This window comes from Oryctolagus cuniculus, chromosome 3 (genome assembly GCF_964237555.1).
Source record: "Oryctolagus cuniculus chromosome 3, mOryCun1.1, whole genome shotgun sequence".
NCBI classification, from domain to species: domain Eukaryota; kingdom Metazoa; phylum Chordata; class Mammalia; order Lagomorpha; family Leporidae; genus Oryctolagus; species Oryctolagus cuniculus.
Genome location: NC_091434.1, coordinates 97,909,309 through 97,935,722, shown reverse-complemented (window position 1 = coordinate 97,935,722; position 26,414 = coordinate 97,909,309). Strand labels below are relative to the sequence as shown.

The 26,414-nt window shown below is 45.4% G+C and overlaps 1 protein-coding gene and 1 long non-coding RNA gene across 10 annotated transcripts in view; one reads left to right on the top strand and one right to left on the bottom strand.

Moving 5' to 3' along the window:
* Positions 1-24,508, bottom strand: part of ZEB2 (zinc finger E-box binding homeobox 2) — a 132,546-nt gene extending 108,038 nt beyond the window's left edge. For 2 of the 9 annotated variants that reach the window (XM_070070964.1, XM_051848725.2), the window contains exons 1-2: positions 21,842-21,909; positions 21,461-21,602 (exon numbers count right to left, since the gene is read on the bottom strand). In XM_070070964.1, coding sequence (XP_069927065.1) covers positions 21,461-21,602; positions 21,842-21,859 — 160 coding nt within the window. In that variant the 5' untranslated portion in view covers positions 21,860-21,909. Of the gene's footprint in view, positions 1-21,460; positions 21,603-21,794; positions 22,080-22,397; positions 22,469-22,572; positions 22,714-24,240 lie in introns of those variants that run through there. The other 7 variants (XM_070070969.1, XM_051848719.2, XM_051848720.2 and 4 more) reach the window with 7 other exon arrangements.
* LOC108176842 (uncharacterized) lies at positions 22,683-25,028 on the top strand. The gene is made up of 3 exons (XR_011387303.1): positions 22,683-22,853; positions 24,261-24,411; positions 24,516-25,028. It is a non-coding gene; the product is annotated as an uncharacterized lncRNA (long non-coding RNA).
* The last annotated feature ends 1,386 nt before the right edge of the window (positions 25,029-26,414 follow it).

Sequence of the window (26,414 nt, the reverse complement as noted above, 5' to 3'; positions counted from 1 at the left end):
GCAAGAGAATATACAACACATGACTGTGCCTAATGGAGTCCCCTGCAAAATAAGCCAAACAAGCAAACATGCTTTTGTCTATGTGTGAACTCGCTGTGTGAGCAAAGTACTGTGCATGTTCTGCACAAAGATATGAATTCTTGCTTCATTCTTCAGCCTGTGCTGTATCTGATTTTCCTCACTTCACTGGGCACCCAGCAGTCCAGTTACACTACACTTGCACTTTACAATTTGTCTCTAAGAGATTCCCCAAATCACAAAAACATCTTGTCTGCTGTCCAATGTGCTCCCCATATGCAGAAAAGATGGTTTGAAAAATTGGGTTGTGCTTGGAGCCCTGTGGCCTGGCCCACCGCTGCCATCGTGCAGGAGTGGTTTTCAAGATAAATGGGCTGCATGTTAACCAGTTTTGACATGCTGTACAAAGGCAGGCACCTTTGGTCCCATGACACAGCCAAACAGAAAACACACAAGCAAGCCTGGCAAACATGTCCGACATGAATAAAAGCACAACAATTTGTCACATAGTTGTTACAAAATTGTGAGCAGCTTTAGGGCTTGCCATGGGATGGCAGAGATAAGGCAGTGCGGAGAATTCCAAAGTTTGAGCATTGGTGAAACTCAGGGCAGCAGAAGAGTTAATTCAGAGAAAGGGGGAAACAGTCATTGCAAAGGGATTATTTTCATTTGCTTCCTCCTAAGGCTCAAGAAAGGCCTTAATGTCATGAATTAAATCAGCAAGGCCAGTGTTCCGGGGTTTACTAAATTCCACTGTTTTGAAGAGCTGTCTGTTAACCATCTCTTTCCAAACTCCCAAAGATGGGACACACTCTAGGATCTGCAGCCTGAGGAGCAACAATCATTTTTCAGTTTCTTTTTCAAACTGACTTAGAGACGAATGAAAGGAAGAATTTTAAGGACGCAAAATCCCGATCCCCACTACTCACCCCCAAATAGGAAATCACGCTGCCTCCCCTTTCCTCTTTTTCAAATGCTGGATTTCCTTTCCCGGGTGTCCTTCAAGTCAGAGATCACTGTGCCTGTCATTCTGTAATTCCAAGACTGCAGTCACAGTTAACCTTGGACTTTCTTCCTAACTCTGGGCTGATGCCCTTACTAAGCCTTAACTGGTCATCTGCAAAGAGAGATTAATAAATAGTACCTATGTGATGGAATTACTGGCAGGGCTGCACTGGGTGAAAGAGGCAAAATTCTTAGCATAGGTCCCAGCGCATAGTAAGTACTCCATAAACGTTAGCCAATATTATCTCAAGTATGGTTGCCAGACGCATGTCACTGGAGCTCAAATACGATTATGTCACTATTCTTTTAAGAAACAGTTCACAAGCTCACCATCACCTATCTGCTGGAGAGGAGCCAGAGGAGCATGCTAGGAGATGTGCTGCTCCCCACCCACTGTGCAGACTCATCCCTTTGCGCGTGCTCTGTGATCTGGACCCCAGGTTTGCTGACAGTGCCTGACCTGTCCCCCCACCCTTCCCCTCTTCCAGTGTTTGCACCTGCCACGGGCCTTCCTCGCAGCACTGGCAAAATTCCCCTCAAAAGCCACCTCCTCCAGGAAGTCTCCCCTCACCAGCTGCTCTCAGATCCAGCTGCCCCATCCTTTGCACGCTCTCCTCACTGTGTCCAAACATCCTTTACAGAACTCATCACATTTTCATCCTCTCTCAAGGACCCGCGTTTTCCTAGGAGACAGCGCGCCTCTCGGGAAGTCAGACTCTAGCATCTGTTTTTTTTTTTTTTTTTTTTTCAATCAGCAGCTTCAAGCACAGTGTCTACACATAGTAGGTGCACGAGGAATACTGAGTGAATGAACACTGCATTTGTTCTGCCAAAATACTGAAAGCCTAAAAAAGACCTGGTAGCATACTTTTCTGTTATTTCTGCAATAAGACAAAGTTTCTTTCTCACAATACAAAGCTCAGATCACCTTCAGGAAGGAAGGTAGAATCCCTAAGTAGAGGGAAAAAAAAAAAAAAACACACTTAGCTTTTGAACAAGATACCAGCTTGAAGAAGTGCTGCTTCCAGTAAGAGCAGAATGAATCCTGTAAGCTTGTATGGAAAACTTTGAAAAGAGGACTAACAACAAACAGCTCGAGTGTTGCAATGGCCTTGTAGACCAGGCCTTTGTTCTAAGAAGGCTGATGATGCTGTAAGATCATGAAGAAGCTGTTGGCAGAGGGAGCTAGCCTTAAAGACACCGTCATTCAGCACACACATAACAGGGGAGGAAACTCGCAGGTAAGTAATTCCACACGGCCCTGCTATCTTACAAGGGAATACTAACCAAGCCTGAAGAGGGAAGGTAAACTATGGCTGCGAGGTTTTCAAGGGGTAGTGAGGGCCTGGAGCTCTACTGCCATCTGTGATTCTCTAACCTTTGTGACCCCTCGTAAACTCAGAACCAGTGCAGCCCGGAGCGCGTCATAGTACCTCCCGAGCCCTCCACTCTCTTGAAATCTGAGCCAAGCCCCATGTGGCTGCAGATCTTCTGTTCACAGGTCCTGAAGGGAATCCAGGAAGCCATTCTTTGCCGAAGTCTCACCCTGCCCTCCCTGGAGGAGAACTGACTGTAGGAGATGAAATTGTCCTCATCACAGACAGTGGGCGGCAGGAGCTGGCGAAAGGAGACGGATGGTGGAGTTCACTGGTGACCTTTCAGTTCTCTCTATTTGTAGGGCTCATTCTATTTCTACTTGTAATATTCAATGAAAAACAGATTTAAATCAGGGAGAAATGACTGCGAGCCCCTCAGAACAACCAGCTGAGTTGTCACTTCTAAACTGTACAGTTCATCTGCATCCTAGGGATACGGACTGTTCCCTAGCTTTCATCTCTTTCCCCAAACTGTTACCCAGGCAGTATCTGCAGAGTGAGGTAACTGGTGATCAGACTGAACCGCACAGTTAAGGAAAACTATTCTTAGGAAGAACTTTACGCGTGGAGACCATTTCTGAAGGCCAAACACAGAAGAGGATACTTAAGCCCCACAAAGTCTCTTAACTCCAGAGGTATCCACCCAGATAGACACTCAATCCCCATATTCTTGACTCATTACTGAAATATTTTAAATTTATATTTCCCAGAGGGCCAGGATAAGTACACAAAAGTTAAAATTTAGGGGCTGTTGGCGTGGTGTAATGGGTAAGGCCACCACCTGTGACACCGGCATCCTACACGGGCGCCTGCTCGAGTCCCAGCTGCTCCACTTCCCATCCTGCTCCCTGCTAAGGGCCTGGGAAAAGCAATAGAGGGTGGCCCAAGTGTTTGGGACCCTACCATCCAAATGGGAGACCCGGATGAAGCTCCTGGCTCCTGGCTTCGGCCTGGGGACTGAACAGCAGGTGGAAGATCTCTCTCTCTCTCTGTGTCTTCCACTCTCTAACTCTTTGAATTCAATAAATAAATTTAAAAAAAGTTAAATTTCTTTCATTAAAAGAAAGCTTGGTGTTTCTGATTTTAACAGTAGAAATATAAATCACTTTTAAGCAGTATCTAAACTGTAAATCTACTTATTTGCCAACAGGATGCTTGAAATCTATTACGTTGATGGCATTTCTTGTTAGAAAGTTGCATCCTGGATGAAACGAGAGATGACATTACTAAGCAGAGTTCGTTGCTGGGAAAAAAAAGTTTCTAGTAATAACTTAATAAACTGGTTTCGGAAGTCTATAAGTGGAATCATAAAGACAAAAATTCTAAGAAAAATATATCAGTCTTCTTGTAATTTTCTCTCTTCCTTAAACTCTAAACATTAAAACTCAAGTACGTACTGGGTTGGTTAACAGTCTTTTTGTACCACCTGCACTGTGAAAAGATTTGCCTCCACGTCTCTATCTTGCTCACGGCAGCGGAGTGGTTTGCAGCAAACCAAACCCACACTGACTTCAGGTATACAATTTTGAAAATTGATGGATAACGATTTTAGGCTTGTAATTTGGGTGAGGTTTCTTCATCGAGGCCTAAAATATGTGCGGCTTAGAAAGTGGAGAACTGATGGGCTGGGCCTTTTATGGCAGCATTTGTTCAGCATTTGGTACAAATGGGAGAAAAGAGATACGGAATGCATGGATTGATTTTCAAATTACCTCAATATTTTGAAAACATTTTCACCTGCATGCTGAGAATGCTAAGAATGGCAAGGAAGGCAATTGTGCATTTGCACAGCCTCCACTGCATTCATTTATAAATTACCTCATCACTGACTGAAATTAACACTGATTCTTACAGGCAATTTCTCAATTTCCAATGCTAATTACATTTTTTTTACTTTTAAATTCTGTACCACCTGTTTTGGGCAAGACATCTTAGGCAGCGCGACCGCATTTAATCACAATTTTAATTAACCGCCCTGTAGATGTGAAAAAGAAGCAATTATAATGTAGATGAATGATGATTTTTCTGCATTAAATTGTTTTGTTTCCCTGGTATGTTGATTGTAACACAGCACACAAATACAGTAACTGTACAATTTTTTTCTATTGTAATTTAGTAATTGTTTTTGGAAAACCAGTTTGGGAATGAGTGACTTCATCTGTTTACAAATTGATTGATACTGTTCACTCCCTGATTGCTGCGGCGTATATTTTGGTATTGCACAGCCTAGCATAAAATATAATTAGAGATGCGCAGGCTTTGCAGCACCATTTTGGAATCTGAAAATCAACTGTAACTGAAGTATGTTTTCCTTGAGCATACTAGTATCAGTTGGGGCTGATGAAATGATAATCAAAACAATGGGCTTTCCAATTCCACCACCAGTAGCAACCCTTGGTTTCAATCTGATAGTCTAATATGGTAAGTTTATGAATTACTCTGCACTAGGCCTGGGAGCTGGGGGCTGGCAAGTCTGAAGCTTGCACAACTCACGCAGATCTGTATCACAAGAAGCATACAAGTGAGGTAAGGAAACAATGATGAAAAATAAAGAGTTGCTGCTTTGGAAATGGAAGGATTGTTCCTGACACCCGGGCACAATGCACTGGTGTGCTGTAGCGTTGGCCTATCTCATCTCTACACTATGATACAATAAGATCACATTCATGCTCCTGGCTTGCAGATACAGATCATTAAAGCTGTACCTCATTGCAGATAAATTCAAAGATCTTATTTGTGTGAAGCAGAGCTTGCTCCTCACCCAGCTAGGAATAGGATGAGGGAAAAGAGACAGCCATCAATATCTGGTTATGAAACTGGATGCTAACTTCTAGCTAGGCAATCCAGGCTGACTATTCGCACATGAGTTAGAAATCCCTTCAGGAATGTACCAGACCAACAAAACACCCACTCCCAATCTCAGGGACATCCTCAATTAATGCACTCCATTGGTATCACAGGGCTGGCGTCTGCCTCCAATCATCCAATCAATGGTTCTGAAATGTGCTCATTTGGAGGGGTCCTGGGCTAGGCCATTTCTGCCAGCCTGGAAAAAAGGGGAAAAAGCCATGTGAGCGACCATGGATGCTCAAAGGGAATGGTTTGCCAGATCTCCTCATCTTCTGCTTTGCTTCTTTTCACACTCCAATTCGTAGAAGATCCTAGACTAGGACAGTTCATTAAAAGGTGAGAAGTCACGTGGGTCTTAGCTGTGCGTTTGTTACAGAACATTGCTGGGATTATGGCTTCATTTAGAGCAACCTAAAGACAGAATGTTATGAGTTGGCAGGACTAAGCAGAGAGTGTAGAGCAGGACTATTTGGATCAACCTCTGTTTGTCTGTCTCATTTATAAATGGCTTCTAACAAAGTATTAATAGGAAACGCCAAACTGATGCCAAAAGCCAGTTCGTATATTAAGTAAAAAATCTGTCCCATTAATGTATTAAAAGCTCTATTCTTTTGCCAGGTTGGAGATCACATGTCTAAATCATGTTCATACCTATGGGATAGGACATAGAAAGTTCCAATGAAACTCAGAGACCAGGCCTCAGAGGGTCTTGCAGTCTATGCTGCTAGCAGATGGAAGTCTTTCCCAAGTATGCTGTTATACAAAAAAGAACAAGAAAACCTGATTCTTGCCCAGTCACCCCTAGTTGTATCACCCTTTCTGGCTGTGAGAATTATTTGGTATAAATGAACATGAGTAAATTACTACTGAAAAAAAAAAAAAAGAGGCGGGCAATTCATTTCAGTTAGTTAAACTGTCATTGCTAGAAAGTGTGCTCAGGTCAGGTGGAAATGTGTATGTGTTTTACCCTGGAGATTCAATTTCAGATTTTCAGTGCAGCCTCACTGGTTATTAGCAGCAATACTTTCATGCTGCTGAATATTTTTCTCTCCTTTGTCACTTTCCACACCTTATTCATAACAGCTCTCAAGAAAGATGCTATTTTATGAATGGAGGTAAAAATAACCTCGAATATCTCAAATTATAGCCTCTTTACATAATGAAAAGGGAGTGTTCTGGCAATAGACTTAAATTTTTTTTTTCATAAAGTTATTCCAGCAATAAGGGTTGTTTGGAAGTTTCTAAAAGTGGTAACATCTGTGCTCCTGCTGGGAGATGCCAGCCCACGAGCCTTTCTACAATCACAGCCGTTTGTCTTTGAGAGAAAAGAAAGTACCTGATCCCAGGCCTTAGCCAAGTCTTAGCTCCCGTATCTTCACACTCTGACCCACTGCGCGTTCCTTCGAGCAGAGAGCTGCTTCCCATGGCTACCTCCTCAATATAAACTTGCTAACTAATCTCTTAGCAAACATTTGAAGCAAACCTGAAGAGAGGAAAAAGAGGCAGAGGGGGAAACAAAAAAACCCAGCACAGATAAAGCCCAAGACACATTCAATGGGACACTGGAATCTAAATTTAGTACCAAACTTAAGATTTCTTTTGAAGAGTTGGCTGTTGTCTGAGGAACAGGATTTCTGTAACAATTATTTTATTTTTAAGTCTCAATCCTAATTCTTCTGCTATCTGTTAAGTAGGACTCGCTTTCACATAAACTCCCTTGATTTTTTTTTTCTCTTGCTGGTGGCAATGTGCCTGATCTTACAGGTACTTGTAAAAGGCTTGCTTTTATTACTGAACATCTTTCTTAAAATATCTTTTTAAAAGTGCACCCTGACTGTGCTCTGCTACACACAAGGTAACTCTTCCTCAGGAATTTATGTGAAAATCCACTGTTGGAAATAAATAATGACTTTCAAGCAATGATCAAAGAAAAATAAATCTTTTACCCTAATAAGACTTTTAAGACTGGAATCCCATTTTTAAATGGATAACAGCTCAGAGGCTACTGGCAATCTGTTTATTTCCAAAGCTGTGTTTTAATGTTGGCTACACAGAACCTGGACAAGCAAATGGACCCTCGGGTCTTCAGAGTTAAAGCTTTTAAAATAAAGTTGGTATGTAGTATTTGAAAACATATTGTTCGGAATTTAAGTTTTAATATCTAGGAATAAACAGAGCATTAAATCAAGCAAAACTGTGACAAGGCCAATATGCACATGGACGATGCCAGCAAGGCATCTTCAGCCCTTTGTTCACAGCTTAACAAAACTGTGCCGTCACACCACTTTAGTTGAACAGTGCCTGTCGAATGGGCATCAGCAGATCAGCCAACGCCTGTCATACGCAGAGCTGCAAGACGGTTTGAAAGCAAGAGCTTATTCGACCCCCGAGTCTACTTGGAAAGTGAGGAGGATTTTCAATCATCTAGTAAACACACCCCTTCCCTCCTCCCCAAAGTTAGAAGAGAGGGAGAAAGAAGGGAAAAAAAAAAAAAAGATTTTTTTTTTTAAGACATAAAGGAGAAAAAATGTACTCGGGCAAAGGAAGCCTTTTCATATTTGTTTTCATTGTGAAAGCAATTTTGAAAGTTTTGCAATCAGAATTTTTCTTAAAGTCACACTGCTGGTAGTAAAATAAAAGTCGACTGTCGTCACTATTTTAAGATTTTTGCCACGGTTTTTGGCCTTTACACAACCAAATAAACGTTCTGACGTTATCAAGATAGAAGGGCATTATTTGACAAGAAGAACTTGGAACCCCACATTATCAAGATAATTCTGCTGCGTGACTGTTTCTGTAGACCAAAAAAATGCACTCACTTTCGAATGCATAGTCTCCTGCCCTCTGGTCTCTGTGAATAATCTGCTTCAGAAGGGAAGCCCCGAGAAAACCAACCTGGAGGTAACAATCAGGGAAGAAAAAACCAACCAAACAAACAAAAAACACAAGCCGCCTTATTTTCCTCCCGTAACACTGATCACGAGATTTGGCTTTCGCGTCCCAGCGAGTGCTGGGGAGGCGCCTCAGAACTTTGCTGCAGTTTCTGCAGTGCGCCCACTCCTCTTTAGGCATCCAATCAGACGGAGGGAGCCAGAACCCCGGAGCCGGCTGGGGAGCCCTAGTGGTAAGAATCAGCGGAAGGTGTGTGCATCTCGACCTCTCGAGCTCCTGAAGGATGCGGTGCTGCTGAGGTGCCGCCACGAGGAGCCGAGATCTCCCGAACGCTGAAGTTGAAAAGCTCTCGCTCTCCCCTCCCCTCCCCCTGTCTTTCACTCGGCGGCTGTCAGTTTGCTGCCTGTACTCTGGCTGTCTCTTTTCCAGTCTCTACCCTGTGAGTTTCTGGCCTGCCAATTTCAACTTGAAGCTTGACTGGGCTGATTTGATGCAAATACCTCCAGGGAAAACCCTGAAACTGATGAACAGTTATGTCAAGTCGATTTTGCACCATCGGGAAAAGGTAACCTCTGCGAGAAAAAAAACAGCAAGGTTAAAGAGACAAGGGCTTTTCACGTGTAATACCTCTGCTGCACATCCCGTTCACTGTTTACCATCCCTCAGAAATTGTAACTGTCAGAATTAGTCCTAATTGCAGATGCGAAAGCTGCCATTATAATAAAAACAGAGGCAGTGCAGGCATTAAATGTAGCAGCCTAATTTGTGAGACTACAGAAAAGGTAGAGTAAATGAATATTTCATTACTTTAATTACCAGGGACTACTCTTTTCTTGCTGTCTTATGATAAGTGTTGCTGTAACTAGCAACAGCAAACATCCACTAAAACATAAAGTGCAATAATCGTGCTGCTGTCAGGATCACCACTTTAAAATATGAGCAGGGAAAAAATATAATGGTTTATCTATTTCTTACAGATTGCAGAAGTAAAAGATGGAAATTCATTTAATGTCAGGGGGAAGAGAAAAAAACCGCACACACAAAAGGCCCCAGTAAACAGGTTTCAGGCAAAGAATAATGGCTCCAAGAGAGAGGAGAAAAAATATCAGTTGACTATATATTTGAAATGTGAGCCCTAAAAGAAGGCTGGAAAGTGGAAAGTCGGAGGTAATAGTGTTCAGATTTTTTTGAGGCAAAATTTTGTTTTGTGTTGCACAATGCAATTGCCTGAACACTAGAAAATAAAACTCAAGTGACTAGGGGAAAGACAAGGCAAGCAAGTGGTTTTCCAATGATTAAGCAAAGGTGGAAAAAGTTCAAGTTGGCAAAAGTTTAGACGCTCAGTCCAGCTCCATTTAAAAGGACTAGATAAAGCCTGCCAGGGAAAGGACTTTGCCTGCACTTTCGGAGGTCTGATTCATGATTTGGGGAGGATCAATCATAGACGCGCTGTGGACACCTGGAAAAAGCCTAGTGGGCACCTCTCTGTAAATGTCCATTTCAGGAGAAGGGGCCAAGGCGGGTGGGAGGTGGCTGCACCGTGGGAAGTGGGAGGTGGGCCCGGGAGTGGAGGGGGGGTGTGGTTGAGGAGGCTGCTGAGACTGGTTGAAGCCAGCCTGTCTCTGCATTTATCACTCTGTCCCAGAGGAGGTGTTTGTTCAACATAGCAGTTTGACAGCACAAAAACACTGCGGCCAGAAGCCCTATCAAAGAACCTACTGACACGTATCATTTGTGGTCTTGGTTTCACAGGGCAAGGCTACCTCACACTTTATCTGCCCGAGTATAAAACTCCACACATTTCTGAGTGTTCTGCAGAGTTTTAAATCCCTCACCTCATTTTTTTTTCTTTCATTTAAATATTGTAAACACTACCTTCAAATGCCATCTTTATTCACTACTCCAGAATGCTGTTTTAAAACTATAATAATTTGCAATCGACGTAGGATAAGCTGTGTTAAGGTTGGGAATACTGAAGGAAAATGGAGGAAAACAGTTTAAAAGCACAAAGGTAGTAATTTATCCTAAATAACACACTTAAATCTTAGATTAATAGCTGCAAGGAAGTTTCATTAGGAGTCATGTGGCACGGGGAACACTTTTCCCCCTTACAATAAATCCTACTGAACAAGACTCTACAACAGTTCTTCACCTCTACTATTTTTGCTTAAATGTATTTCATTCACAAGTTGTACGATTGCAGTGACTGCTAAAAAGGAAAAATCCTGAAGTTCGGATCCTATGGGTGCAGTTGTGTTTGTGTGCATATGGCAATGTGTGCGCATAGGCTGGGTTTACTTTTCAAATTCCCATTGGCAGAGCACAGGTGATGGGACATCTTTTGAGGACAACCATTTTGCTTAGAGATATTTCCCCTCTTAATGGGTCTATTTATTATGGAAACACAGCTTACTGAGTTCTTTATATATATAAACCTCACCTCTTAAAACTGAGAAGTGTCATGATGTGAAACACTTCCATTAATGTGCTTCTTTCTAAAATAGAAACTGAGGTACTTCCAAGAATAGGCAAATTGCAAAGTTTCTTTAATTACAGTTACTCGGATATACAAGACACTAGAAATACAATTTAAGGAAACAGTGAAAGCTCTGCACTGCATTTATGGATCACCTGGGCGCTTAATTCCTTGAAATCTGCCATCCATTTAGGAGAGAGAAGGGAAAAAAACTCAGATCTTACATAGCATGATATTCTAATCTGCTGATTAAATAATAATTGATGACTTCTTATTTTGTGAAGATGGTGGGTATCACCTTGTCAGGAATACCTTTCTTTTCTAGAGTTGATACTATATAAAGAAATGTGAAACAGAAGATAAAGAACAAAAATCACTATATTGCCATATGAAGAATGTGACTATTGAAACAGGAATTCATTAGAGCTCTTTATGGAGAATAAGTTTTGCCATTTTGTCATGGAATATTATTCGTGACAAGTACCTCCTGTCCCCAAAAAGAATGTGATCATTTACCTCTATTACCTGAAATTATTTTAAAATGTTTCCTCCTTATCATGAAGAATTGAAAATACACCTTCGAATATTCACTCTTGTGATAAGTTGGCTAAACTCACCAATTCTGTGTTTAGCATTTGAAAGAATATCTTCATTGAAGTGGGATTTAAAATTTTAACATCAAAATATTCAAGTTCAGAATTAGACCTGTTCTAGTTTATAGTAGAGTGCATGTGGGTTTAAGTTGAAATAACACAGAGCAACCAAGAAAAAATGAACAACTTTCAAAAATGGATTACATATAAGGGAGTGCAACATTTAATGCCACAGGTTAAGGGACAAGTTATATGGAGTCTTCATTCTATAGTTCAGCTTACAAGAAAGCAAGGTGAGTTATCTACTCCAACGGCTCTGCACTGTCTTCTAACAACTGCTTCAAATCTCAGCCCCTCAACTCAGCTCAGTCAGAGCACCACATTTGCGAATCATCGTGAATCCTTATGGTGACCACATTCCTCAACAGAAAAATGAAAGCAAAGTTTGCGCAGATCCTTCTCGAATCTTTGCTCCCCTATGCCCTTTATGTGTCCATGCTGTGTGCTCTTGGAAAGTCCGGTTCTGAGAAGCCCATGTTCATTCCTAACCAAGACTGCAGGGCCCGCTGTAAATGTGCACGTCTTTATCAGCTCTCACACTGGCTCGGGTCTCTCACACACACACAATATCTGATGAGACACTGATCATCTTCCTTCTCCTTTCTCTTTGCAGCTCCTGTAACTTTCCTGTCAGAGCCTGAAAAAATATGCACAGTGACTGTTGCTGAGGGGAGACAAAGTTTAACTTCTGGGTTGGCAATCGGAGAATAATTCATGAGCAGATTTCTAGCAAATGATATGATTTGCTAAATTTTGGTCTTTGATTTATATTTATGTACTCCTGCTACTGCTAAGGTTTTGCCAACCTCAATTAGATCATGAATGAGATCATTTTAATTCAGCCCCCAAACTGTGACCTGACCATGGTCTGAAAGTGTTCAAAAAGTAATTTTAAGCCTCTCTTTGATTTGAGAAGGAATACTGCATGCTTGGTCGTTCATACAAATAACATAAAACTTAATTATTGGATGATCTGGCAGAGGACTTTCTTGCCAAACAAGAGTCAATGCCAGCTACTGTGATACTGGCACTGCCCGGGGGCCCCGAGCCCATAGCCCCCTTGTATACAGGCATTTGTTCATTGTGTCTTGGGGCAAGATGCTTTCAAATGGGATCCACGGATCTGGGAGGCAGGGTGCAATGCGAAGGGTGCACCATATTTATAACTCCAGTTAAAAAATGCTGTCTCACCTAGAAGGGAAGTAGATGTGCACTGTCAAATCACCAGGAGGCTGTGACAAAGGGAGCTTGCAGCCTGACACACGGGGTAACAACATAGCAAACACCTTTAATTCTGTCATGTCTCATACCCTTTACTTTCTCACACATTTATGGCTGCTTGAACGTTGACACCTACACTCTTTTTTCGAAACTAAATAAGGCAATCTTATTTCAGCCCAAATGCAACACCTGTAAAGTTATTCTCGTGCCCAGCAAAAAATAACCCATTAACTCCTTCCTCATAAATGCCTCTCTGCTTGCTTTGGAAAGTCTCAAGTTGGTAACAGCCAGCCAGAGGCCCTGACTGTGGGGGTTCACATGACCTCCCAGGCTCTAACAGATAGGCAATGCTTCCCCCTCGAAAAGATGCGCAGGCTGAGATAATGTCACTGTTCAAACTGGCCTCTTGCAGCTTTGCAAGTTGAGGCCCTTTCTTCATCACAAACTTCTGGCTGTCTCTTCTAGTAAAGAGAGAGGCCCCAGCTGCTCCACTCCCTCTAGCTACCGTAGTCTAATATTTTAAAAGCTAGAAATGAAAATAGCTTTTCTAAAGATATTTCCTGGAATTTTTAATGTGCTGCCTTGATTCCTTTTCTCTATCTTTTTTTTTCCTTGCCAATTATAAACCACCATTTGGAGGGCTTATGAGCAATGTAAGTCCACCTCATCTAATTAAACCACATTGTTTTAAAAGCTTGAACAGTTTTCATGTCTACAAGACTTGTCTGAATAATAAACTGCGAGAGCCAGAATTCTGAGTGTGTTTAGAGGGCCAGCATTTTATCTGCTGGGCACAAGGGGACAGGCACTCAAAGAGTTAAAGAGTGTTCCCGCATTGCTGGGTAGGTTAATATCACAGCTGCCTGGTAAAGCATTATCCCGGTACCTCACTTAACAAAAGCCTCCTTTTGCAAACAGACTCCCACTTTCCCCCCAAGTGTCCAAAGGTGTTTACTGAAGTAAATCTGCCTAAATCCTTCATTGCTTGGGTCATGGGGGTGGATAGGAGGGGTGGAAGGTGTAGGGATAATCTCTTTTTGTAAATTCTGTAAATCTTCTGGGAAAAAGAAAAAAAATGCAGGAATCTGTGTCACATGTTCACATACAACTTCTAATATCGCCGTTAGTTTTGCTCTGATAAGTGAACTGTGCCACCAGGGCTATTGGAGGCCTCCCACCCCCACCCCAGCTGAAGTAATTCACTCTGCTGTTTAAAGAGATTGTCCTTACAGAGTTGTGTGTGTGCATGTGCACACGCGTGCATGTGCGTGTGCAATGTATGCTTAATCTAATTATTGAAGAAAAACTGTTGGTATCTTCAGCGTGGTTTCAGAAAGGAAAAAAAAAAGGCAAGACAGTTTAGAAGCAAGATAATGCAGCTGAAAAGTTGTCACGAGAGGTTTTTGCTCTAGCTATGATCTCACTCCAGTACCATTAACTGCATGTTACTTTTGCATGTTGAAAATGGAGGCAAATAACGCAGTACAACCTGACAGGTCCGCCTTCGAGGGTTTCAGCCGTTCCCAGTAAGGAGCCCTTTAGGCACAAACTTTCTCAAGAGAATATGAATACCACCAGCCCCTCCCTACAAATCTGAAAGCATCCAGTTTGAGATACAAAAAGGCTGTCATCTCACAAATGTTAAACATACTAAAAAAATCTGAAAAAAAAGTATGGAGAAGGTGTGAAAAACGTGGCACTTTGCAGCCCTCAAAGCTTTTTAAAATAGAACAACTTTTCCCCCTAAAATTCTTTTCAGAGGATTTTTTTTTCCCTTCTTGGCTCATTTGAGAGTTTCTTTCTTGGCGTTTTTCCCCTTTCATTTGAAAATATGAATTATCATAAAAAGTCATGGGGGAAGAGGGGAAAGTCTTTTCCAGCTTTCCTGAGGATTGATCCGTGTGTTGGGGCTGGGCAGGGAGGGAAGGGCGGGGGGGCGGCGGGGGGGGGGGGGAGAGGGCGGGCTCTGGCCTGTGCCTCCCTCCTACCTCTCAGGGCCCTCGCCTCCCTGCTCTGCTGGGAGACACCATCGCACAGCCAAGTCGGAGGCAGCGCTCAAGGGCGGGACGTGCACACACCTGACCCCACGTCTAACAGGCTGCTGGGGGAGCATTCGATCCCTCTCTGACACTTTCTACCTCAAGTGTTGAGCGGGTGGCCCTGAATAGCACAGACATGCCATCTCGTAACACTATACGCCTGTCAGGAGGGCCAGGGCCTGGTTGAGCATCAACTATATAAGGCTGGTAACTAGGTGAAGCCCAACAAACAGCCACAAACACCTAAGTTATTTTACTCAGCTACTACCCTCTGCTTGTCTCTCTCTCCTCCTCTCTTCCTCTCTCCCTCTCCTCTCTCTCTCTCTCTCCTCTCCCCTCTTTTCATCTTGGCTCTCTGTGGCAGAATGCAAATGGAGACTGCCGGCGGTGAAAGGGCTGAATTGTGATTAAGAAGAAGAAGAGCTCCTTTCTTTGTTCTGCCCTCAGGGGCAGGGGATGTTTACTGGGCGAGACGCGGCGGATCAGATATGAAAGGCATTCAGGTCAGCATTGATGTGAGCGAAAGTGAAATCATACCTAAGGCATTCCAAAGACCGCCGTGTCAGGGGTTCAGCTAACGGTGCAGCTACTGTGTGTGTGTCTTCCCGGACAGGCAAACATCTTTTCATAGTCTGGCAATATTTTTTTTTCTTCCTAATTTACTACGAAATTATAGAAATCCCCCCCCCCAACCCCGGCCTTGTTTAGCCTCCCACCAGATGACACAAGAGTTGGTGTTTTCCCTTCTTGTGGCCCACACGTGAAATGAGGCAAGCTTCTAATAACTGCATTACCTAAATGAACCAGCGAGGCACCATCTGAACGGTGAAATTTTTTTTTTTAAGAAAAGAACAGGTGTATTCATGTGGACCACATGTATGTATGATATGTATGGGAGAACTGAAAGAAGAGAGAAGCCAAAAGACACATGCATGAATGGCTTTTCCTCTCACCTCCCTCAGGGGAAAACAATACCACACACACACACACACACACCATAAAACAGTACAGAACACCTTAAAATGAAATCCTTTATTTACTTTGTAACTGCTAGTTACACTTTTCCTGAGAGCTTTCACTCTGACACAACTGTCACGCAAGATAAAAGTACCTGGACCATAGCTATTAAGGCAAAGGCTTCCACAGAGCCTACTGATTTATATCATTTTCCTTTAAAAAAAAAAAAAAACTTGATGAAGAAATACTTGGATCCTACTTTTTAAAAGTTTACATTCCCCATAGCCCAAATAGTCATTCAATAGATTTTTCAAGTGGGAAGCTGATGGTGTTGGCATAAACAGAGCTATATAAATATATACAAGATTCACAAATCACAGCAAACACACAAATAATGAAGAAGTGCCTAAATGTTTCAAGGCTTAAAAATTAAAAGGAAAATCACAGTTCATCTTCTGACTGCTAAAGAAAGAAAAGAAATCCAGGGGGCTGGATGGAGGATAGGATTCCATAGATTGGGTTTAAATCATCCTTGCCTCTACTCTGAATTATTTTTTTTCCCACCTTCGCATCTTGGCTGAAAAGCATATTTGGGATTACGTTAACATCTGCTTTTGTGGTGACATTTAATTCTGTATATTTTCAACTAGTGTTTCTGCATCACAGATTTCCCTCCTTTATCTCTTTGCTCTAAAGAGACAACCAAAGAGCAATCAAAAAGGTGTCTGACTTGGCTATTCAGACAATTGCCCCCTTGTGGGAATGCGGGAATGAATGGTACAGTGGACACCCCAGCACCATTGACGTTATAAACATGTAAATGAAACACATTAGGGCAGACAATCAATTGTCTGTGAGCCCTGCAAACCTGCACTCCCTCTCTCTGTGACAGGCACAAAATAGTGTCTTCTACCTTGGGAAGCCACGATGCTGGAGAGGAAAAGGACAAAGAATTCCCTTTCACACAGAAGAAAATGCACCTTTAAAGCTTTGGAAGAATGCAGATGACAAAAACTGTCGTGAGGGAAAGACTCTCCCACATCTTCAAAATCGATGCGGCAGGGCTGGAGAACTAGCAACACCCTCCCTTCCTACCTTCAGGGTCGACCACATTTTTCCCAGGAAACAGTCTGAGTCCGGCAGTTAGGGTCTCTGATAACCCCTTGGAATTTTCTTCACTTGAAACAAATGATGAAAGAAAAGAAGAGAAGCATCTGAAATGTGACCCAGCAGTGCAGGGTGCAACTTTAAAATACTGCTTTGGATCCATGTTTGAAAATAAATGCTTAAAGTCGTGAATTTGTTGGGATGCGGCAACAGAGGGACCATGTAAAGTTTAAAATCCTTAGCCAGCCCTGGTCCCTGGTGGACCATGACACTGTGGACACCAGCAGGCTCTTAGCGCTGCTGCGAAGGAAAGAGTATTTCGGCCCCAATTGACTTAGTGTTTCCAAACTGAAATAAAACCAATAGATCAGCTCTAGATACATAGCCCCCAGCCTCCTGTGTGTGCTGCATGACCAAACTTGCAGAGGCTCTCCACAGAGACAACAGGATGGAGATGGACTGGTACCTGCCACACACACACACACACACACTGCCTGAGTGCTCTGACAGCCAGCTAACCAGGCTCCCTGGGAACCCCTCAACTTTAGGAAGAAAGCCACTTGCCCAAGACTGCCACACTTGTTAAGATAACCCAGTCTGTACCCAACTGTGGGCCTTAGGCAACTCTAGCTACTCTAGCTTGCCCCAGCCCAGCTTCACCTGTCAGGAGAGAGCAAGCTGGGAGTCTCATCCTGAGTAAGGGGTTGAGTGCATTTCCTAGCCTTTTCAGGGAAGCACCTCCGAGAGACCGAGAGACCAGAACAACTTGTCTATCCCTCATTGTTTCTAAGCATTGCTACCAGCAAGCACATCCACCCCTTTGAGGAAGTGGTGAGGAGTGAGGGTTGATTTTAAACTGGGACCATCATTTCTGCTCATCAGCTTGTTTCTCCTCTAGGACTCAAAGCCCTGAAAACATTCAACTTGCTCCTCTTTCTTCAGCCACTGAAAATGGGAGACCAAAGGTGTTGGTAGAATATTCCCCCACCCATGACACACAGTACCCAACCCTTCAGCAGAAACTTTGGAGAAAAATCAAATCCAACTCTTCTTTCCTTTTCTCATTTCCTTTCCATCCCCTCCTAATTCAGTTTTCTTTGAAAAGACAACTTTAGTCCCTTCTCTAAAACAGTTTCGCGACTCGATTTGCATTGCAGCATGCATGTGTCTGCGCGATTTTTCAGAGGCTGGGGCTGGCAGGCGGCTGTTGGGGCTGGGAGGGCTGGGGGGTGGCAGAGCAGGCCCCTTTCCCAGGGCTCTGTGGGAAGCAGCAGCATCCCAGGAGCTGCTGTCGGCATCAGGGGCACAAGCAACAAACTTTGCAAGTTGCAAAGGGGCCGCTCCTGTGGCAGGCAGCAGCCGGGCAGCTCGTGCTCCGGGTGCTCCTTTCCGCCGCCAAGGCTGTGTGGAGATAGTGGGCTATAATCAAGGGAATCAAAAGGGGGCTGGGTTTCCCCCTCCTCTCCGGCTTTAGTGAAAGTGTTACCAAGTGAGTCAGGCGTCTGAGGATCATCTGACTGAACTTTCTTGAAAGCGACACACATTCTTGTCTGCGGGCAACTCGCTTTTTCTCTTTCCCCTCGCCCCGTTCCTCCTTTCCTCCTGCACACCTTATTTTCTGGGCAGAGAGTTCATCCTTCCCCTGTGGGAGAAAAGAGTCTGACTGTCCGCTCTGTGTTAGCTTGGTCCTGGCACGGTTCTTGCCAGGCATCTTGCTAGCCTAAGATCTGGAAGGTTGGATTTTTAGGTTCTTGTTTCTCTCTCTGTACATTTGCTTTCCTCGAACTGCCCGCTTCTCCTTTGCTTTTTAATAACTGCACAGAGCATTGTTTCTAAGCCATGTTCTTGACCAGCCTTTCAAACTCACACACTGCTTTCCACGTTTTATCTCCTTGTCGCCTTAGTCTATATATACACTGTTGACTTCATTAAAATTATATAAAGTGCCATTGTAGGTTTCTGGATGACCGTCTCTCTTTTTTCTCCCTTGCAGCTTCTACTTCTGTGATGATTATTGCCATTATTCCTTTCCAGGAATTTCTATATGATTTTGATAAGCATCATCATATTTAGCGTTATCAGCAAAGACACAAGCTCAAAAGTGACATCTTTTCCATGAATCCAAGAAGGAAGAAAAATCCACTCAGTTCAGATAAATCCTGGCAATTCCCAAAGGGAAAGGCATTGGATACATGTTTGATGAGAAAGAAATGAAAAGGGGGAGGAAAAACTCTTCTACCTGCTCCTCAAAGCCAGGACCTTTCTCAGTCCGATTAAACCCAATGAAAAATACTGACAAGTAACCAATTTACAGCATGTTTTCCCAGAGATTCTTTGGGGATAAAGACATGTAATAGTCAAAGTTAGAATAGCTATAAGCAATAGCCGGGCTTGATGTTCAGTGTGCAGGGGCTGGGATAAATGCCTTAAAACGTGCAATTCAACTTTCCACTTTGGAGTGTGGAAGCTTCTCCCAACCTGACGGCTGGGTGCAGGAGAAACGGTTTCTCAAGTCCAGGACTGAGCACCTCCCTGGTACACCATTCTACCAGTAAAGCCCCCTGACGGGCCTCCCACTCAGCTGGCACCCCCCAGGGGTTCCCAGGAAGCCAGAATCCCTCTACTTTCCCAGTCCTGAGCTCTGGCCTCACCACACTGCTGAAGCAAGACCAGTCATCGGTGGCAAAATCCCGAAGGGGGTGGAAAGAAGGCAGGGAGAACAGTCTTCCTTGCAAAAGAACACTTCTGGGAGCCTTGCTTTAAATCTCATTCTCTCTTTCTCTAAAAATGACTGTTTAACATAAGAAAAAAATGTCTCCTTGACACAAAGCTTTTGTTATCCAGTTGATCAGCAACGTGCTTTAGATACTTGTAAGAGGGGGGAAAACCCCACAACAGACATTGATTTTAGAAAATCAATAACCAACATTTAATAAAAGGAGCAGAGGAAACACGAGAGAGGAGAGGGGGACATTAGGTATAATTTTAATGTCTACTAAATTACCCAGAGATGGAGAAGGGGAGGTCTGCTGTGGAAAGACCACCTTAAATAATGCCAGACACCAGAATGAAGAAAAAAATTAGATTAAAAGATAGAGAGGGATGCACACTTAAAAAGCAGCAGCCTGAACTGAAAGCTTGGGGAAGCAGCTCCGAATCTATCATTGTACTTTTTTTTTTTTTTTTTGTCATACTAAGCCAAGCAAATAGATCAAAGACAGCACAAAGAGGAAAGGCAGGATAACGTAACAAACAGTTTCTGTCTAAAATTCCTCTATCACTCCCCCATATGGCTCGACACCTCCACCACAACAAGCAAAAGACACACACACACACACACACACGAGAGAGAGAGAGAGAGAGAGAGAGAGAGAGAGAGAAGGGAGAGAGAGAGAAGCATCATTTGTCTCTAATCAAAATTCTCCCGTCTTTGTGTTCCTCTCCCTCCAGCACCCGCTCTGCGCCCCCAGTCGCCCCCTCCCCACGCCGCGCTGCGCCGCGCGGGGCCAGGCCGGGGCGCGCACCCTCGTCTTCCCCTGAGGAAAGTTGCTTCAAGTGGGCCCCGGCGGGCCCGGCCAGGAGAGGGCTGGGATTGCAGGAGGCCGGGAGGCCGAGCGGGCGCTGCGACCCCGCGCCCAGCTCGGGAGCGTCTACGCGGCCCCGCGCTGGGGGATCCGGCTGCGAGCGAAGGGAACGAGAAGTTTCCTTTCCGAGTCTGGGCTGGCGCGGGTTCTCGTGTTTGTTTTGGGGGGTTGGTTTTTTTTTTTCTTTTTAAACTCAGTATCCTCCGTCAGCTTCCCCCCCCCCCCCCGCACCCTCGCTCGTCCCCAGCCCTTTCCCCTCCCCCAGGCGCCTTCGGCGCTCTTGCCAATCACTTTTCTCTTTTATTCCCACGATTTTGTTTGGGGTAATACCTAGGGGGGTCTCTCTCGCTCGCTCGCTCTCTCTCTCGCTCTCTCGTAGCTTCTCTGGCTCGCTCCACGAGGGACCTACTAAACTGTCACCCGCCTTGCATCTCCCACCCCCAGTGTGTGTCTGTGTGTCCCCTTCGCACCCCCATCGCCTTCCTCCTTCCTGACTCAGCCTGGATAACGGGCTCCTCCTGGCCATGTACAGACTGCCCGGAAAAAGTCTCGCAGCGCCCTGCGACTCCCCCAGCCCCCAGCGCGGGGACCAGCGCCTGCGGGAGAGGAGCCCCCCCCACACCGTGCCCGACCCGCACCGACCCCGGACCCCGAGCAGGGCCGGCCGAGTCCCTCCCACCCCACCCTGGGGTCCGGGCGCGCCGGACCGGGCCCCGCTGCCCGCGGACCGTTACTTGGCGCACGGAGAGGCGGCCGGGCGACTCCGGCAAGAAACTTTAAGCCTCACTAAGACGAAGCCCCGGGTCCTCTCTTCCGCCCTTGCGGTCCCGCTGCCACCCTCGCCTCCGCCCCGGGATCCTGCGCGACCTGGCGCCCAAGCCCCCGCCCTGCCCTCGCCGGACACTCCCGCAGCCGGGCCGGGGACCCAGCGGGCCGGCCGAGCGCGAGCGGAGCGGGAGGCGGAGGCGGAGGGAGGGCGGAGGCGGGAGCGCGAAGGGGCGCGGGGCTGGGGGCGCGGGACTGCGGCCGGACCCCGGCGCTCGGAGCCCCCCGGGCGCCCGACGCTCACTTTGCCCCGCACTTCCCCAACTCCCCCCGGGTCCGGCCGCCGCGCGCGCGCGCCGGGCTCCGGCGCCGGCCGCGGAGGGAGGCTCGCCCGCGAGCCCCGGGCGCAGCCGCCGCCGCCGCCGCCGCCTCGGTTCCTTTTCCCTTTCCCCCTCCTTCTCCCTGGGTCTGGAGCCGCGGAGTGGCCCGGAAAAGTTTGGTTCGGGCCGCTTCTTACCGTTTTTCCTCCTGGGATTGGCTTGTTTGCGCCTCTTGCACCGGGGGCCATCCGCCATGATCGGCTGCTTCATTGATAAGAGCGGATCAGATGGCAGTTCGCATGGACTCGGCGCCCTGCTTCGGCAGCACGCAGGCTCGATCTAGCAACCAAACACAGCGACAATGTGGGCATCGCCCGCGCCCATTGAAACGCGCGCGGGCCGCCCCGGGGAGCCGGGCCAGGGCCCCGGCGAGCACCCATCCGCGCCCCCCAACGCCAAAGCGAAACTTCGGCGGCCCCCTCCCCGCCCCCCGCCCCCAGCCGTGGCCCTGCGGCGCTTTGTGTTTGTTACTGTTTGGTGTGTTGCACCCGCGAGGGGATCACAGAGACAAGAATTACATCTTCGAAATGAGTCATAACTCCTGACCGTATGAGGGAATGCACACGGCGGTACAGTAAGACTGCCCGACCCAGGGCTAGGCGGACCCTTTGCTCCGAAAAGTGCTCAGCCCGGCTCGGGAACTTGGGGTGAGGCGAGGCTTTCTTTCGCTCTCATCTTTCCTCATTCTCTCCCACCGCCACCACCACCACCGCCACCGCCGCCACCACCGCCACCGCCACCGCCACCGCCACCCCCCCGCCCCCCGCCGCCCCATTTCCCGAGAGGAAAGAAAGAAACAAACAAACAACGCGAAACAGCCCCTGGATGAAGAACACTCGGGCAAATTGATAATAGTAATTATAGGAAGCCCACTCGCCCCGCGCCCCCTCCCCTTCCCTCTCCTCTCAGAGTTCAGCGAGGCACCGTCTCTTCCTCCCCCAGCCCTCTGCCCCCAAATTAAGATTTCCCATTCTCCGCCGCAATAAGAAATATAATTATAAGCCTCTTTGGACACCGTCCCTCCCCCCCCCACCCCGCCACTTTGACAATATTTGCTTAAGTATTTGCCCCCACCTCACTCGCACACATACTCCCCCACGCTGGTTCCCATAAATAGTTCCAGCAGAAATGTTGCTTTTTCTCCCCCCCCCCCCCCCCCAAGAAAGGAAAGAGAAAGTCCAACCAGCACGGCAAGACTTTTAAGCTGTCCTAAATGATCGTATCCTTTCTGGCTTCGAAACTTTTGTACCTAAAAATCGAGAGAGGCGCTGCATGTTTTCAGCTGAAACTGTCAAAACTTGGAGAAAGGGGACTCGGAGGCAGGCAGCAGAGGAGGAGAATCCTGAAACTCGGTGGAGGTTGGGAAGATGCTGTGCCTCCAGGATTAGTTTAAACAGGGGGCTATAAAAGATGTAACAGATGCAAACTGTAACACAAGGGCCATTAACCCTTTCTCTGCCGAGCACACTCGGTCCCCACGCCCCGCACCTATTGTCTCCTGTGCGAGCAGCTTTGCGGAAAACCTGGAAAGTGAGTATCAGTTTCCACACGTTTGCTGAGAGGGGAGGGGGGGTGCGGAGAGAAGGGGAAGTGGATGTTTCAGAAAGCACCTTAAATTTACCTAAGCATATACAGTAGGAGACGTTTCATTGAAGTTTGACACATTTTATCATTTCTTGCCTGTCCTGTTGAGTTGAAATTGGGGTGAGGGTGGGGGAGAGGAATCCTGAAATAAAGAAATGGTCACACAAGTGTCTGGGACCAAGCAGCTGGCCTGTCTGTATTCATGCTGAGACTTACACGCGATTGAATATAAATACATGTTTAATAAAGTAAGTTGTTAGCTTTATGAGCATGGGTGTGTGAGGGAGAGACAGGGCATTTGTGCTATAAACTTTATCTTTGCCTGTTATTCCTAACTCTGGAGTTAGCAATCGTGCCCTCCTCATTACAGGAGGAGCATGTAAAATATATGAGAAGGTGGAAGATAAACACATTCATGTTCGCAGGGCTCACCACTCTTCCTGGGAACTCCTGCTATCTCTCCCTCGACTTTCCAGTGCCAAAGTGTAGAATGGGATATATGTGTGTATGTGTGTCTCCTATTAAATCTATGGCTATGAGACTTTGCCATTTAAAATACAATTTCAAAAGTTAGGCTTATTTAAAACCCAGATATCCTGAAGTACTTTTCTTCCCAGCTGTAGTGAGCCCCCCCCTTCCACTTTGGTAAAGGACTCAAGTTCCATGAGGACTTTCACTTCTTTATTTATTATCACAGAAGTGAGGTGTTACTTCACACACATACACACACACAGAATGAAATAAAGAAATGAAACTCGCTAAGCAGACAAAAACAGGCAACTTTCTGCTTAGAAAACAGCCTTCCCCGGTGGGAGAGGCAGCACTGCCATGTCTAACAGCAAGACTGGCCCCCGAAATTTGGTAGGTTTGCATCGATCAAGTTTTGTAATTATTAACAGGTATTTGCCAAGTTTTAATTACTGACTATAATGATTTGGAAGTAGATGCAAAAATACAGCAGAAGCTTTCCCTTGGACGAGTTTTTATTTCAGCCATACAGTTCCCCAAAAAAACTTTTCCTAGGCAGGGTAGCAAAAGGCACCTTTGGTTACCTGAATGGACAGGTACAGGGCAAATTATTTTGGGCGGGGGACAAAAAGGAGAGAAAAGGAAGGAGACTGAGCGAGAGTGTGAGAGAAAAAGCGAGGAAGCCACTCTTGGGAAAAGCACGCCATAAAAGACTTCACCCACCTGAAATTCCTACCCACAGACACCCCTCTCACTTCACACTCACATCCCCACTCAAAATGAGAGCATTAGAAAGGAGGATGGGTGACGAGCACACCAAAAAAAGGATAAAAAGAGGGGAAAAAAGGAGGGGAAAAAAACCTACCTGCGAAGTCTTGTTTGTAGTTTTGGCCAGAAATGGTGAGAAGAAAAAGCATGAAGAAGCCGCGAAGTGTGGGGGAGAAAAAGGTGGAAGCGAAGAAACAGCTCCCGGAGTAAACTGCACAAAACCTCGCCAAGAGTGTCGGGAGGCAGGACCGTTATTCCTGCGGAGCAGGTTAGAACTGATCTCTTTCGGCCACTCCAGGAAACACAAACCTGGGGACGGACTGACGTGTTACGCCTCTTCTAATGACATTTTTTTCTTTTTCTTTTCTGTAGGAGAGAGAGGAGAGACCCTGAAACACGCGCCACCTATCTTTGTGGGGAGGGATAATTGAAGCGCCCTGAGCGTGAGCATCATGTGAAAACGTGATCGCCAAGTTTCTCTCTGGGAAAGGATCTGGGATAGATTATACCTTGAAGTCTCCGCAAACGCTTTAGTGGAAGAAATGAAATTCCACCTCCCTCCCTTCCTCTCTCCCTCCCTCTCGCCTCCCTCCCTCCCTCCCTCCCTTCTCCACGCCCCCCCCCCCCCCCCCAGCCTTTGGCATCATTATCCTCATCACTAAATCCTACAGAGTACAGGGCGGAAAACGGTGCACACCATTCACAGAACTGGAGAACTCCGAGGGGCGAAAGTTAAAGGGAAAGATCCCGGGTCCTCAATCTATATTGCCTCTTCTTGTGCAGATAGCTTAAGTGACCAGATTTGAGATGCACATCTAATAGCATGAGTATCTTAGCACGGCTTTATCCTTTCTCTTAAATTAAAAAAAAAAAAAAAAAAAAAAAGCCAGAGCTAGGGGGAGAAATGCTGTATGTGAACTGAATCTTAGGGGGTGTGTGTGTGTATGTGTGTGTGTGATTGGGATTGGAACCCAATATTTAAAAGTAGTTTGGCATTTTAATGAAGGGTCTCTAAGTAAATTAACATAGAGCACTGGGTTGACTGATCTTTGAGTCTCTCTACATCTCACCGAGACCTTACTACAAAGTGAGAGAGTGTGTGTAGGGAGGAAGGAGGAAAAAGAGAAAGGCCATAGAGGAACTTAGCAGGGAAGGGAGAGCGGGATATTAAACGACATGGGGTCTGAGTTTTGGAGTACTTTTTTTTGATATTGCAATTAAAGTAAAATTAAAAAGAAAAGACTCCACCTTTGCTCTGAAGGGATTGGTTATGCAAATATGGAAGGGATTTCCTGGAGAATACAGCTTTCTACTGTATGGTTAATTAAATAATCACTCAAAAGCTTCCAACGTGACGCTTCTGTCGTAATCCAATCAGGTTACATAGGTCCTAAACAAGAAAGATATTTTCCACATCTGGAAGTCAGCAATTTAGCAAGTACTGCACATTATTAACCAATTCAGAGCCCACTTCCCAGGGGAATTTTTTTTTTGAAGTTTAAGTGTTCTTAACCAATGCTCTGCTGTTTTGTTCATCAAAAAGCTGGTTTACACTGCACATAATTGGAACTAATATAGAAGTAAATAAAGACAGCCAAATTTGAGGATGCTGCACACAAGCATTTATCGGAAAAGGAAGAAATCTCTTAGCCTCCGATGGTTCAGGCTCAATTTCTTAAAGTCCTGGGAGGCTTTTTTTTTTTTTTTTTTTTAAGAGTGAAAGTACTTTAGAACCTCAAAGCACAAATAAACTTCCAATCCCACATATTTTGGGCTTCCTTAGAAAAGTAAGGTGAAGGTGGGAAGAGCACACAGAGCTGTCTCACACCAATTTTTCCGCTGTTAATACTGTTCAATATGTTACAGCCCTCTGTTTTCAGTCTGATGAAATCTGAAACAAATAATACCCTGATCCAACACTAGACTTTTACTTATATTAAGATAAACTGCTTTGAACTGTGCTTTGAATGTGTGCCTAAAGCAAGACTTTGAATGCAAGAGTCACTAGCAATTGCACTCAAAAGAGGGAAAAGCCACCACATGGGTTGCCACATCCACACTCCCAGAGGTATTTTGTATGTTGTATGTTTTGTATTCCGTATATTTATTTATTGAGTGCGTGTGTGGGGTGTGTATGGGGAGGGGGGAGAGTAATAACCACCCAGCATGACCACAGTTAGAGCTTGTTCCAGGTTGCAAAAAAGTCAATTTTCTCAGGCTCACCTCTTTCCCAATTTGAGTCTATTACAAAGAGAATAGTTGGATAAATGA